Source organism: Mytilus edulis, chromosome 6 (genome assembly GCF_963676685.1).
Source record: "Mytilus edulis chromosome 6, xbMytEdul2.2, whole genome shotgun sequence".
Classification (NCBI taxonomy): Eukaryota; Metazoa; Mollusca; class Bivalvia; order Mytilida; family Mytilidae; genus Mytilus; species Mytilus edulis.
In genome coordinates, this window is record NC_092349.1 from 3,110,722 (window position 1) to 3,124,130 (window position 13,409).

General features: G+C 31.3%; 1 protein-coding gene across 1 annotated transcript; it reads right to left on the reverse strand.

Moving 5' to 3' along the window:
* Positions 1–288: 288 nt before the first annotated feature.
* LOC139525947 (ficolin-2-like) lies at positions 289–10,230 on the reverse strand. Its single transcript, XM_071321146.1, has 4 exons — positions 10,035–10,230; positions 7,896–7,992; positions 5,086–5,256; positions 289–825 (listed from the first exon to the last, which is right to left on the reverse strand). The coding sequence occupies exons 1-4, from the start codon at positions 10,077–10,079 to the stop codon at positions 566–568; spliced, it is 573 nt and encodes a 190-aa protein (XP_071177247.1). The 5' UTR covers positions 10,080–10,230; the 3' UTR covers positions 289–565.
* Between the last annotated feature and the right edge of the window lie 3,179 nt (positions 10,231–13,409).

Here is a 13,409-nt window from a genome sequence, read left to right on the forward strand (position 1 = left end):
AAGTGTATATGTTTATAAATAAATATCAAAAGCATCAATGAGTTCAAAATAGCAATATCGATTTTTCTTTGTTAAGCTTCACTTAAAGCTAGGTTCACACTGCCGATCAGATCAACTCGATCAAGCCCGATCAAGACAAATTACGTGATCGAGAGACTGGTCTGACTCAATCGACAAGAATGTTCGGGATAGTCTACCTTTCTCGTCATCGATCTGGCTTTTAACCCGAGAGTTTTTGACATGTCACAAACACAAAATTAAAAACATATTTTAATGACGAACAAAACAAATGCATTGAAACTATACATAAAAATAACACAACGTATATTGACGATGGTGTGTAAGTTCAAACAATACAACAGATATTGCAGTTAGATTCTGGTCAAAATTACTATTAACATGATTAAATCAATATCCTATATTTAAAACCAAATGCAACAAAGTTAGATATCTATTGACAAAAGTGTTGTTTACGCCTAAGACATCAAGTTTTACAGTGGAACCTTGTACGTATACAAGACAACAAGTTTTACAGTGGAACATTTTACGTATACATGCCAACTATTTATATTGGTTTAATTTTCATTTCAGTCTTTTTCAATGCATTATTTAGCTGCCATGTTTTCCAATGTACAGTCCGATCCGGAGCAAGGTAAAGATGTCCAGTATAAAGTCCGTTGATGTTAGCACGTGAACAGTCATTAAACCACCAGGCGCTACCCTTCAGATATGAACAGTGAAGATGGCTTTTGTCATTATCACGATCCCATGTACTAAACATCATACCGCTAAGACTGTCCTTATCGACATCCACCATTGCATCACCTAAAATATAATTAACAACATCTTAATAAGCGTCAATTGTGACAATAAACGGCACAATTACACATAACATTATCAAAATATAAACCTTACAAGATGTTTTAAATTCAAATTCAAATATTTATGTCATATAAACTCTAAACATTAAGTTTGTGACAAATTAAATGAATGCAAACATACACAAAAGACATTTCAAAAAGAAAACCATAGGAAAACATATTCATAAAACATATCAAATTAAAAATCTATTTATATATATATTTATAGAAATAAATCAAGAGTCCCTTGTCCTCAGCTATACTGCCTGTTTAAAAAGGACCCTACGCTTTCTACTCCTTTTGAGGTTTATAGTAAAAAACCTGGCATATTTTTAACTACATTTCCTAAAAAGTTAGTTTTAAAACAGAAGTGAAATATATCATGCAAGTGATATCAAATGTATTGTCTGTCAAAAAGGACAATTATTTTAATGCATGAGAACGAACAGCAAGAGCCGTTCTAACATGTCTAATATATTATGTGAGACTCATACAAAAAAAAAAAGAAATAATCATACACGCAAAGCAAATAAATTCGTGAATAATAAATTTTCTTAAGCTAAGAAAAAAGGAATTAATCCCGAATGTCTTATCTACAGATCTTAACTTTTGCTTAAGACAAACCACAATGCATCTGGTGGCAAATTCGTTAATGTTTCGTATCTAAAATAATTAGGACACAGCTAACAGATAAGAATAAATAAATATATCTATACATCATGTTTCTTTAAAAACTGAACACACAAAGATGTCTTTTTTTCCACAAATTTATAAATTGTTTTCAAAACAAAAAACAAATACCCATCTTTAACACCAAAAATGAAAATACAGACCTGCATATTGTAACAAAAAATTAATACAGTCCGCCAAAAGTGAATACCACCTATTGTTATTGCATCCAATTCTTTTAATTTCCAAAAATCAATTATTCTTCGAAAAAGAGAAAACATTCATGTAGCAATTTTGCTAACATATACCATAAACAAACCACAAATTTAATTCTGGTCACTTATAAAGGTTCTATGCATTTATTTTTTTCGTTCATAGAAATAGTGTCAATTACACAAATCAGACACAGAATTTAAGTTTTACTGTGCTTTAACAACAATTAATGACTCAATATCATTCAAATTTTCTACAAATACTCTTTGGTATGTTTGTCAAATTTAATATCAATATTTGAGTCAATAGCATGAATAAGAATCTCTCTTCCGGTACAGTTCCATAGCACGGCGTCTCATACTCTGTTCAAGCCTTCTGAATTTTGGTTGAATAAATCTATTCCATTCATCAACAATTGCCACTCTAAAATCCCTTAGATTTTGTAAAGGTAGATCTCTGCGATTGAGATTTCTGCCATTGGCATCACACATGTTCAATAGGGTTAATGTATGGAGACATGGAAGGCCGAAAGATAGTGTCAATGGCTTCTTCCTCTTTGGACTCGGTTACAATCCTTGACCTGTGTGTTCAGCGTTGTCGTATATGTACACGGGCATTGACCATGTTGACGCAAGTGGATAATTATTAAGATGAGGGACTACAATGTTACTAAGCACCAAATTCCTGTATGTCTGTCCGTTTATGTTACCCTGCATACCCAGCTTACAACGTCATAAGAAACAATCCCAAACTGTTACACCACCAGCACCACATGCAATCGTTGGGCAAATGCTGTTTTGGTCATAGGCCATTTTATTTTCCCGCCACATTTGTTTTTGTCGTCAACTGTTTGTAACAGAAACCGTATCTCATCTGACGAATAGGTTTTTTAACAGATTCTCATGTTCAAGCATCGACAGTCATTATGTCATCGACACCTGACTGTCAAATGCCTGTCTGTTAGCACATGTCTCTTGACAACACCACGTGCTTTTCGGATACCTCTTTGAAGTCGACGGACCAATGTTCGAATACTAACACGATCACCTGCATGTCAGTGGTATAAAAGCTGCGGGACAGGGGTTAGTGGGTGGGTTTGAGCATGAAAAATAAGCAGTTACGGGCATTTAAACGCGGTCTTCTGGACTTTGGTCTATCATTTATAGTTCCTGTGTCAACATGACGTTGTAAAAGTCTGACAATGACGGTTTGATTAACATTGAAATGGTAATCAATGCTCCTAGTTCTCCTACCGGCATTTGACATGCCAATTGCTTGCCAACGTACAGCAACAGATAACTTACACCTTGCCATATTGCATTATGATTTGATGAAGGTCAAATTTCACCTGTATAGTGGAGAGTAGGAAGATGATTAAAAGGTACAAGAACAGTGTATTTCTAAACGTACAGATGCCCTTTAAAATACAGTTGCTTGAATGGTTTATCGGAGTTCAATCTTTTCGGTCTTAATGCATTTTTTTTAGTGCATGTTTAAGGTAATTCATAACACCAAACATTTATATATTTTTCGCAATAGTTAAAAACATGTTGCTAGTTGTATTTCGGTGGTGCTTAACTTTTGACGGACTGTATGTATTTTGATTGAGATCCTAGCATAAGAAGATGGTTCTCATTAACAAAAGAAAAGACACATTTGTTTTCATTTCTGTGGCACCTGCAACCTGCAATTACTTTAGGTTAGCACATAAAACATCAATATCATTTTGGTATAAATATAATTTAAAAGAAATGAAATGATTTGATAATAAAGGTCTAATTTTATAATTTTCCTCAATATTTCACCTACTGCAAATTTGACATTTGGAATTTTGAAAAGCATATTACAAGTGTACTCTCATTTTGTTAAGAGCTAATATCATATCTCATTCAACATCATGTGTGGATCGAATATTGGATATATTTTCCGTTTTTTTTCTGTAAATGTGATAAATACTAAAATTTCGTGCCTTAAAATTTACTTTTACTGTAGATTCATTTATTTTCGTGGGTATCAATTTTCGTGGATTAAGGAAAACAACCATGTTCGTGGATAGTTAATTTCGTGGTTTTGTTGAAAATTTGGTATCCGTTGAACATTTAATTTCGTGGTTCACCGGTTCCCACGAAATCCACGAAAATTGTTATCCAACGAATAACAATGAATCCACAGTATAAGGAAAGCTCAAACCTCTTCATTTTGAACCCAGTTGCAACGTTCCGAGATATATCACAAAAAAAGACCAAAACAGAGTCGCTAAATTTATGTAAGGTCGACATAGCTTCAGAGAGTTAGAACCTTAGTTTCTTAATATATGTTTTCAATTTATGAATGGGAAATTTTAGATAAGTTAATGTTATAAATCATGTCAGTACCGAACCACTGACCTCTGAGCTGATAATATCCTCGGGGATTAACATACTGTGGATTCATTAATTTTCGTGGGTACCAATTTTCGTTTTTTTCTATATTTGATTTCTTGGTTTTGACTAAGTTTGCATACAAGCCTATTGAAAAGTTGTTATTCGTTGAACATTTAATTTCGTAGTTCACCTGTACTCACGAAAGCCGCGAAAATTGGTATCCATCAACTAATAATTAATCAATAGTATTCTATTTTATCAAAACGACAAGATACCATGTTAGTTGATGTCAGCTAGGTTCCCGAATTTTGCAATCTGGATATACAGCTCTTGATATCAGGAAAGGAAACATTTTCTTATGACACATATATGAAAATTGTCATACAATTGTTAAAGGTTTTTTTATAGAGCTCACAAAGGTTCCTCATGGTGTATGTAATATAATACATAAGTTGAACTCACTTCATTAATTTTGTCGTTCTTTTTCTGTATTTGATCAGATTGTTATATCAATGTTGTATATATAATACATTGTATACTATCGTTACATTTGTATAAATCATGATATATTGTAGAAGAGACTTCACTAATATATCGTTTTATCTTTTATGAGTTTTTACTTGTGTCTAATCCGTTTTACTTTGAGCTTCTCTACTTTTATTTCTTTCAGTTTCCGCACTCCATCATAATATTGATGACTATGTGCCGTGCATGCGTGGGTAAAATTTACAATTCAATATTTACATAAAAAAATAAAGAAAGAAAAAATAACAATAAATGTGTTACAATTACATGGTGTAGTATTGGTTTAGAAAAGATGTAGGAATCAGTTTCTCTGAAGGCTTCAACTGTGGTGCATTGGACAGCAGTCACTGTTAAAAGGTTCCATTGGATGATTGACCTTGGATAGAATGAAAATTTATATGAGTCTTTTTTTTTTTTTTTTTTTACCTGAAACGAGATTTAGTTATAACATGTACCTGCATTTCCACTGTATTGGCCTAAACAAAGTGTGTAGTTGGTTTCTTCGCTTTCAACATAAAAATCAGAGTACTCAGCGAAGGCTGGAACGCCTTCAAAATCTTCCAAATCAATTCGTACTTTGTATGATCTTCCGGACTGTCTTACAATAGCATGTATATTGTCGTTTCCTTAAATAGAACATAACTTATGTAATTGAAAATAAAAAGTTAAATTTGAGATTGATAAGCGAAATTATAAGATAATGAATAATTCATACACATACACCAGAAAAGAAAACACAGAAATCGACTTGAAAACAGAACCACTGACAAATGTCAGATGTTTTTCTGAGATATATTCATTTCCTGTCAATCCAAATTTTTTTATCTTATTTTCGAGTTGTTTTGCAACATTTAGAGATATATTCTATTGACATGTACTCACTTATTTTCGTGGGTACCAAGTTTCGTGGATAAGAGAAAACTTACATTTTAGTGAAAATCTAATTTCCTGGTTTTGCCCTAGTTTGCAAACAAACCAATAAAAATATTGTCATTCGTTGAACATGTAATTTCGTGGTTCACCTTGTTGCTTATTCTTTGTTTTATATGTTGTGTCATGTGTACTTTTTTTTGTCTGTTTGTCTTTTTAATTTTTAGCCAGGGCGTTGTAACGACGAAACAGCCTAAATGCAGTGCATAAAAGTGGCGTAAAAACACCAAAAATCAAATCACAACCAAATGACAACCCGGAATAGGACACAATCGATGAAGCTACAGAATAGAGAACTATTCTTGTATCTAAAAAAATAAGACTGTGAAATCATGTCGCCAGTGAAATTAGATATATGGATATTTTATCGGTCAACCACTTTGTGTAATGACTTTAAGATACTTTCTGTGCTTTATTGATTTACTTCAGCATTACAAAAAATCGTGACGTTGCTGGATACAATCTATTTGAAAGTACTGGAAAGTCATAAATTTTAATAAACGAAGAAATAATTTTAAGATTTTTATAATATCAGTAGAACGAGTACTTTGAGCGTTGTATCATTAACTATAATAATTCTCTGTAGCATAGGAATTAAGCATTATATTTGTATCTAACTATTGTCATTTATTAAACTGATAATAAAGTGTCAAGTTCTAAACCTCGTCGAAAATTTGTCTAGTGTACCCAACTCAAAAACGTTTTGATTCTTTCAATAGAGTGCATCATTCAGTCTCTTGTAGAAAAAAAGAGACCACACCATGTAAACATTTTGTTCACACGAGTACCGTCATTACCTAACACAGGGACAAATTCAATTACCATGAAGTAAGGCATATGTAGAAAGAGCAGTAATTTCAATTTTTCCTTTGGCATCTAAAAAACTACCTGATACAGAAATTTGAGTTTCGGTGAGATCAGAAAAATGTTAGTTTATTTTCCATTTTTTTTTCTATTATTATTTTCTTCTTATCAACTGTTATTAGTGTTATAGTACCATGAATAATAAAAAACATACAAGTAATATATACATGTTTACCATAAGCCGATACCGATACCGAAAACGAAATGGAAACTGAAACCAAAAATAGTAGTGAGGTAAATGGTAAAATTTTATAATGTTTAACTTACCTAACCATTTTACTTCATTATATATTTGGAACTTGAATACAGTAAATGGAATATCACTTCAATTCAACAATTTATACGAATATATTAAAAACGAAACGTGAAATACATCTAATGCATGTTAAAAATTTATTTATAATGTGCATTAATCAAGAAGCTAGTTTTGACGAAGGGAAAGAACTGTACATAGTTCTAGAATACATGTAATATCGTTCCGACTATATAAAAGTTATATAAAATTATAAAAATAACCCTTAATTTTCAAATGAAATCAAAACGAGTAATTATAAAGGCAAACATTTTTATTTCAGTATAATTGTATGACTACTGTTACATGTAATCTGTATCATAAGAGGACGATCCAAAAAGCTTGTGTGCTTTTGGCAAAACTACTTTCAACAATGTTTTCTCTCTCCATTTTCTTTTTTTTCTTTCTTTTTTTCATCTTCATCTTCATACTCCATCTCCTTTCTTTTTTTTATGTCACCTCTCTTAAAATAAATCGTCCAACCAAAACCCAGGCAATGTTTTATTGTGGACATCTTCTTACAAACTATTCATACATAAATCAAAATGGACACAGGAAGGAAATAAGATACATCAAATCTGGTTTTCTATACCATAACAATAACACGATCAATTACAGATTGAAGGATACTTGGCGATACCATATATCCATATGAACATCATGTTGAAACACCATATACTGTAAGGCAGCTACGCAATCAAAATGCAATAATCCGCGATCAAAACAAATTTGTAAATGAAAAGATATGTGCAAAAAGAGTTTATTTAGAAAATTCCTTAAGACGAACGAAAATTTATAAAATAATAGGTTCTCTTTAAAGACATAGTCGGAACGGTATTGTACCTACTGTAAAACTATGCGCAGCTCTATCTCTACGACGAAACCTGCTTTATGATTAATGTATATCAAAGATAAAGAGTATCAACATCTTAAGTTGTATATTATTGCATTAGTGTATTAAATTATTATTGAATTTAACTAAGCTTTTTTGATAGTTTCAAGTTAATTGATTATTTGAAGTGATACTCCATCTAGTGTATTGAAATTTCAAACAACATTATTGCGTAAAATGGTTGAGACAATTAACATTATAAACATTTATCATTTACCTCACTTCTACTTTCGGTTTCGGTTTCGGTATCAGCTTATGGTGAACATGTCTAATATTATAAAACATACCTAGCCAATACTCCGAATAGAGGTGTCCAAATCCCTCTTTAAAAATCCTCCAATTCATCATAAATTCAATTTCTCCATTCAATCTTCTCTGTAATACCTTAGAATAAAGTTTCATTATTAACGTGTCTGTATTGAATAACACAGTGATAATATTGATACGAAATAAGTTCGTTAGGTGGCATGGTAGTATCTACAAGCCGAAATTTAGATTTCTCTTTTGTGTATCGTACTTAAGTCATAGGCTGGTTTTCTCCCTGGCAACATACGGGTATCATATATACCTTTGTCATCAATCTGACAGAGCCAAACAGATAAAGGATAGAGGACCAGTCTTACTTAAGTCAATGCATCTGATTGGACAAAAATATAGTATTTACTCAATATTCTTTCCCAGCTTAGATATGGATCATTGGAAGAAAAATATGAACAATTTTACATACCAGTGAAGATGATTTTTTTAATTTTTTTATTACTTTGTATTCACTACATGATGAAATACCTAAACGCACTAGTGGACTTAGGTTTATAAAGATAGCAGAAAAAGTAAACAGCCATAAAACATGTATAACTTCATGTTTGAATATTGTATTGAAAACACTTCGGTTAGATGTGTATGTAGAATTTTGGGCAGTGTTAGAAATGGTGAAAATTCTAAAAAAAAAAAGAAGAAGCTATCATTAACCCTCGAGTACTGTCCCATGAAATACTACCATGCCACATACACAATAGTGACCTTTGTAGGTAGGTAGGATACTAACTGTTTATGAAAGAAATAATTGAGTAGTGATTTTATACTTCGTATTTGTAGACAATACCAATGATTTTTATATTCCAATAGCATAGGATTTTTTTTTCAATTTTATCCGAACAAAATTTGTCAGAATCCTACAAAATTGAAGTGTTAGCCCTATGTTATCCCTAGAACATTGTTCGACATCGTAATTTATTTCACGAAAGCTTTTTTTGTATTTAATCCGGTACTAGGTAAATTTTTAAATCAGCTTGATCAGTGAACTTCGATATCTATAATTGATATAAAACCAGATGGTAAAGTTTTGCTTCCTAAATGATTTGAGTGATTTTGTTTATTGTGTATTTTTACTTTGATTGAATACAAACCTTAAAGTATCTATAATGTTTTAGGTATCCTTGTAAATGGGGATGATTCTCATTTTGTCTATTCTTCCTTTAGATTTAAATAAACTGTTACCGAAATATTATAATGAAATAAAATATAACAGTGCATAATGAAAGATTAAAAATAATAAATTGATTTCAAATAAGTATCATAAAAACTTATTTGAAATAGGAATAAGACTTAAATGCAGAGAATATTAATGAGACCATCAATGTGTTTGCATGTTAAGAAAACTCAAATATACTGGGCTTATAGCACCATCAGTGAGTTTCGAATGAAAAAGTTAAAGTTTTCTTTTATTATTTTTATTCTAACATATCTAAAGTTAAACAAACACATACAAATAAAGGCAACAGTAGTATATCGCTGTTCAAAACTCATAAATCCATGGACAAAAAACAAAATCGGGGTAACAAACTAAAACCAAGGGAAACGCATTAAATATAAGAGGAAAGCAACGACACAACACTAAAATGTAACACACACAGAAACGGACCAGGCATCAGACAAAATCCCACGAGAATAACAAATATAACATCAAAACCAAATACATGAATTTGGGATAGACAAGTACCGTGACACGTCTTATCGAAATGTGAAATTACACTCAAAAATAAGAGAGAAAAAACGACGCAACGTTAAAATGTAACACACACAGAAACGAACAATAATATAAAAAATAACAATCAAATACATTTTTAAAATATCATTCATAATAATAAAAGAAAAAAACATCGCCCTCTTCCTTTATAAATTATGTGATCATTTGTCAAGAAGAAACAATAAACACATTCACGAGTAGGAAAAAATCGTGACACCAAAAATGTAAATAAAACCTGAAAAGAAACATACTCTGTGTACTTTCCTGGATACTCAGAAAGAATTTCACAGGGATACTTTATTGAAGCTTGAACAATGGAGTTAATTGTAAAAAGCAATCTGAAGAATAAAGAATATTTATTTGTTGTTAAAAAAGACAGAAAAGAAGAAAAGTAACATACTGTCCATCCTCCGCCATCTGTGGTCATGTCGCAATACACATTCATTTCCGGTCCATTTTCAGGTTGTATTTTATAGATACCGTCATAGTGTCCAGGTTGAAGATCGCTACAATCCCTTAAAATGTGAGACGAAACTGTAAAAAAAAATATTTTTTATTGGCATATGTTCATTAATGCTGCAATTAGTTTCATGTCATTCACCAGGCTTCAGATTTAAAACGTTTACAACAAACCTTTTAGATTTCCCAGGGAAATTTTAGGACTTCGGACGACCGAATAATTTTCTATATTCACTGTCATTTCATTTCGGCAGAGTCTTAATTTGCATGATTGCAGGTTGATGAATGCATCGAAAGAGATACGTATCCTGTTTTGAGTTCATTTCCTTAGTTTGTTTTACCTTGATTTGCACATGAGGTTTGTCTATAGAGTGTCTTTTTGAATAAAATTATAACACAATGTTGACTGCTGTATGCCAATTTAAAAAATATTCGCCGAATACATTTGTTTGCATATTATTGTCGATATTATGAAACTCTAATCAACAAGCATTCAACTGAGGTGTTCAACTAGCTATAAAACCAAGTTTTATCCATCCCCTTTCTACACATGGAAATGCTAGTACCGACTCAGGAAGATGACCAATGTTTTCCTTTCGTTTTATGTGTTTGAGCTTTTGAAAAAGCCCATACCATATAGTTAACTATAAAAAGCCCCGAAATGAAAAATTCAAACAAAAAAACTAACGGCCTATTTAATGTACACAAAATGAACGAAAAACAAATATGTAACAAATCAAAAAACGACAACTGAATTACAGGCTCCTGACTTTGGATAGTCACATATATACAGAATTTTGCGGGGTTTAACATGTTAGCGGGATCCATACCTTACCTCTTACCTGGGACAGTGTTGTAACAGTACAACATGAGAACGAACTATCAAAATCAGTTGAAAAAAGTTTAACTAATCTAATGGATACAAATATAAATAGATCTAACAAAAACACAGAATAGACGTGGCCGGGTACTTGTATATCCCCCCAAAAAAAAAAACCCACACTAATACTGATCTGAGAGTATTTGTAGTTACTGACAGCTAGTTCAAAGCCACTAACAACTAATAAAAAAAAACATGCATCTAATAATAAAGTTAACATGTTAGTCTTGTCTGTGATTTCTTATTGATTCAGAGATTTAAAAAATGAAGACGAACAAATTATAATGTAAGAATATAATATGTAAAGAATTCAACAAAGTTTCCAGTCATTCCTGGTCATTCAGTGACACATTCAACTGATGTAGGTCGAGTAATTTCGTCATTACAGCAAAGAAAATGCTATAAATATAATTAAGATGAAAAAAAAACGAACAAAAATAAAAATGCTGTATTCATACAACGCTCTTTTTACACTTTTATAGAAAAGGAAAAAAATATATACGTTTATCTGTCGAAAGATTAAAAAGACAAACTTATATCCAGACTGAAAAAAAGATTTACACACAACTAAAGATTGAGCAACATGACCAAACCAAGCACCACATGATTCTATCTCCCCCAGACGGATAAGCACATCTTTCTATAAATGTGACACAATAAATCAATAACATACCTGCTCTTGTTTTAATCAAGACATTGCTTCCAAGTGTTGTTTCCATTTCAGAAATACATTCTAAATTTAATAAGCATATATTTGAAATATGATCAAAACTTGAAGCACAGCAAGGATAAAAATTAGCACATAAATGTGCACATTCTATTTTAGACGAAACATTATTCGTTCCATTAAGATCATCAATAAAACTGAACTGCTTGTCTTTCTGTTCATAAAATTGTATAATGTTCACATTCTTGGAAACTTCATCGTGGTTTCCTTTACAACGATCAAAGCAAATCCATATCATCATTGCATAGTGAAAAGTATGTATTTTTCGTCTGTTTTTAAATACAATATTGATCATTGCAAACATTTGAATTTTCATTAAAAAAACTTGCATTAAAGTAGATGCGTTTTAATAGCCCTCAATAGAAAAATGAATACTGAGTTCATAAGTTATAACGTAAAACCAAAGTCTGATATAAATAATTATCATAAATCGGTAAAACCTATTAAAACGTCCGATAAACCTCGTGTTTTGCCGAATATTTAAAATAAACAAAAAGAAAACCAAACAAACGAACGATTGAATCAATAGTCCAATCAATAAATGATTAATTTGAATATGTCATTTTTTGTATTGGTATTAACCTTTAATGGAAAAAAAAAGATGACGTGAACACGCCTTCTTACAATCAATATTCTCGACAAAATATACCTGTTTTCGTTCATTTTTATATACTCATCTACCACTCACACTTTCTTCTCAACTCTTGATTTTTGTTTTACCATTTTACCAAAAGATGAGTATACATACATGAAACAGACTAGTACTTCATTTTCTGTGTAGTGTTGAATTAAGAGTATCTATACAAACCACGTTAAGGGAAGTGCTTCGACCCAGTTTTTGGTGTGGTTCGTTTTGTTGTGTCTTTATTCTTTCCATGTTGGTTTTTTTGTACCAGTGTTTGTCTATTGATTTGTTTTTAGTCATTCCGTTGTTTGTTTATTTTTGACATATGAGTTTGAATGTCCCTCTGGTGTCTTTCGGCCCTCTTTAACAGATCAGATTTCTATTCCAGCGTAGTTGTGAGTTGTTTATCAGAAGAATTACCATCTTTAAGCTTAGGATGTCATGTTCTAGATCCCAAATTTAACAAAACCATAACCAGTTTTCATTTTACAAAATAAATTGAATGTTTCTGATATGACGTTATCATTTTTCTTTCAAACAATAAGGTTTTATAAACCTTTCTATTTTCGCCTCTCTTGTATACTTATCATCAAGTGCAATTATTTGTAGAATTTGAAAAATGTTCATAGTGATTTATATAATCACTTTCATAGAGAAATAACTCATCTAAATGAAACAACAAGACAGAAATTTGCCTTACTAATTTTGCAATGTTATGGCATAACTGCATTTGTCTGAAGAATTTATTTTTCAACACATTTTTACTCTTCTTACATAAAGGTCATGGGGCTAATCTGTTAAAAAACATATTCATTTCAGTTTTGATAAATAATCAAAGATACCAGGCAGACAATTTTGTACACACCGCTTGTATTTCATCTATGGCATCAGTCTTTTCTGGTGATGTATTTATATATTTGATAAATTTTCACAGAATTTTATTTAAGATTTTTTAAATGGGGATTATCTATTTTTGTTCTCCCATTTAAGAAAAAATATGTTGCCGTTTAGTTATATTTTTCAATGATCTGGAACTATAGCTTTTTCCTACTTCAAATGAATTGCGTGATATAACATTTTTACT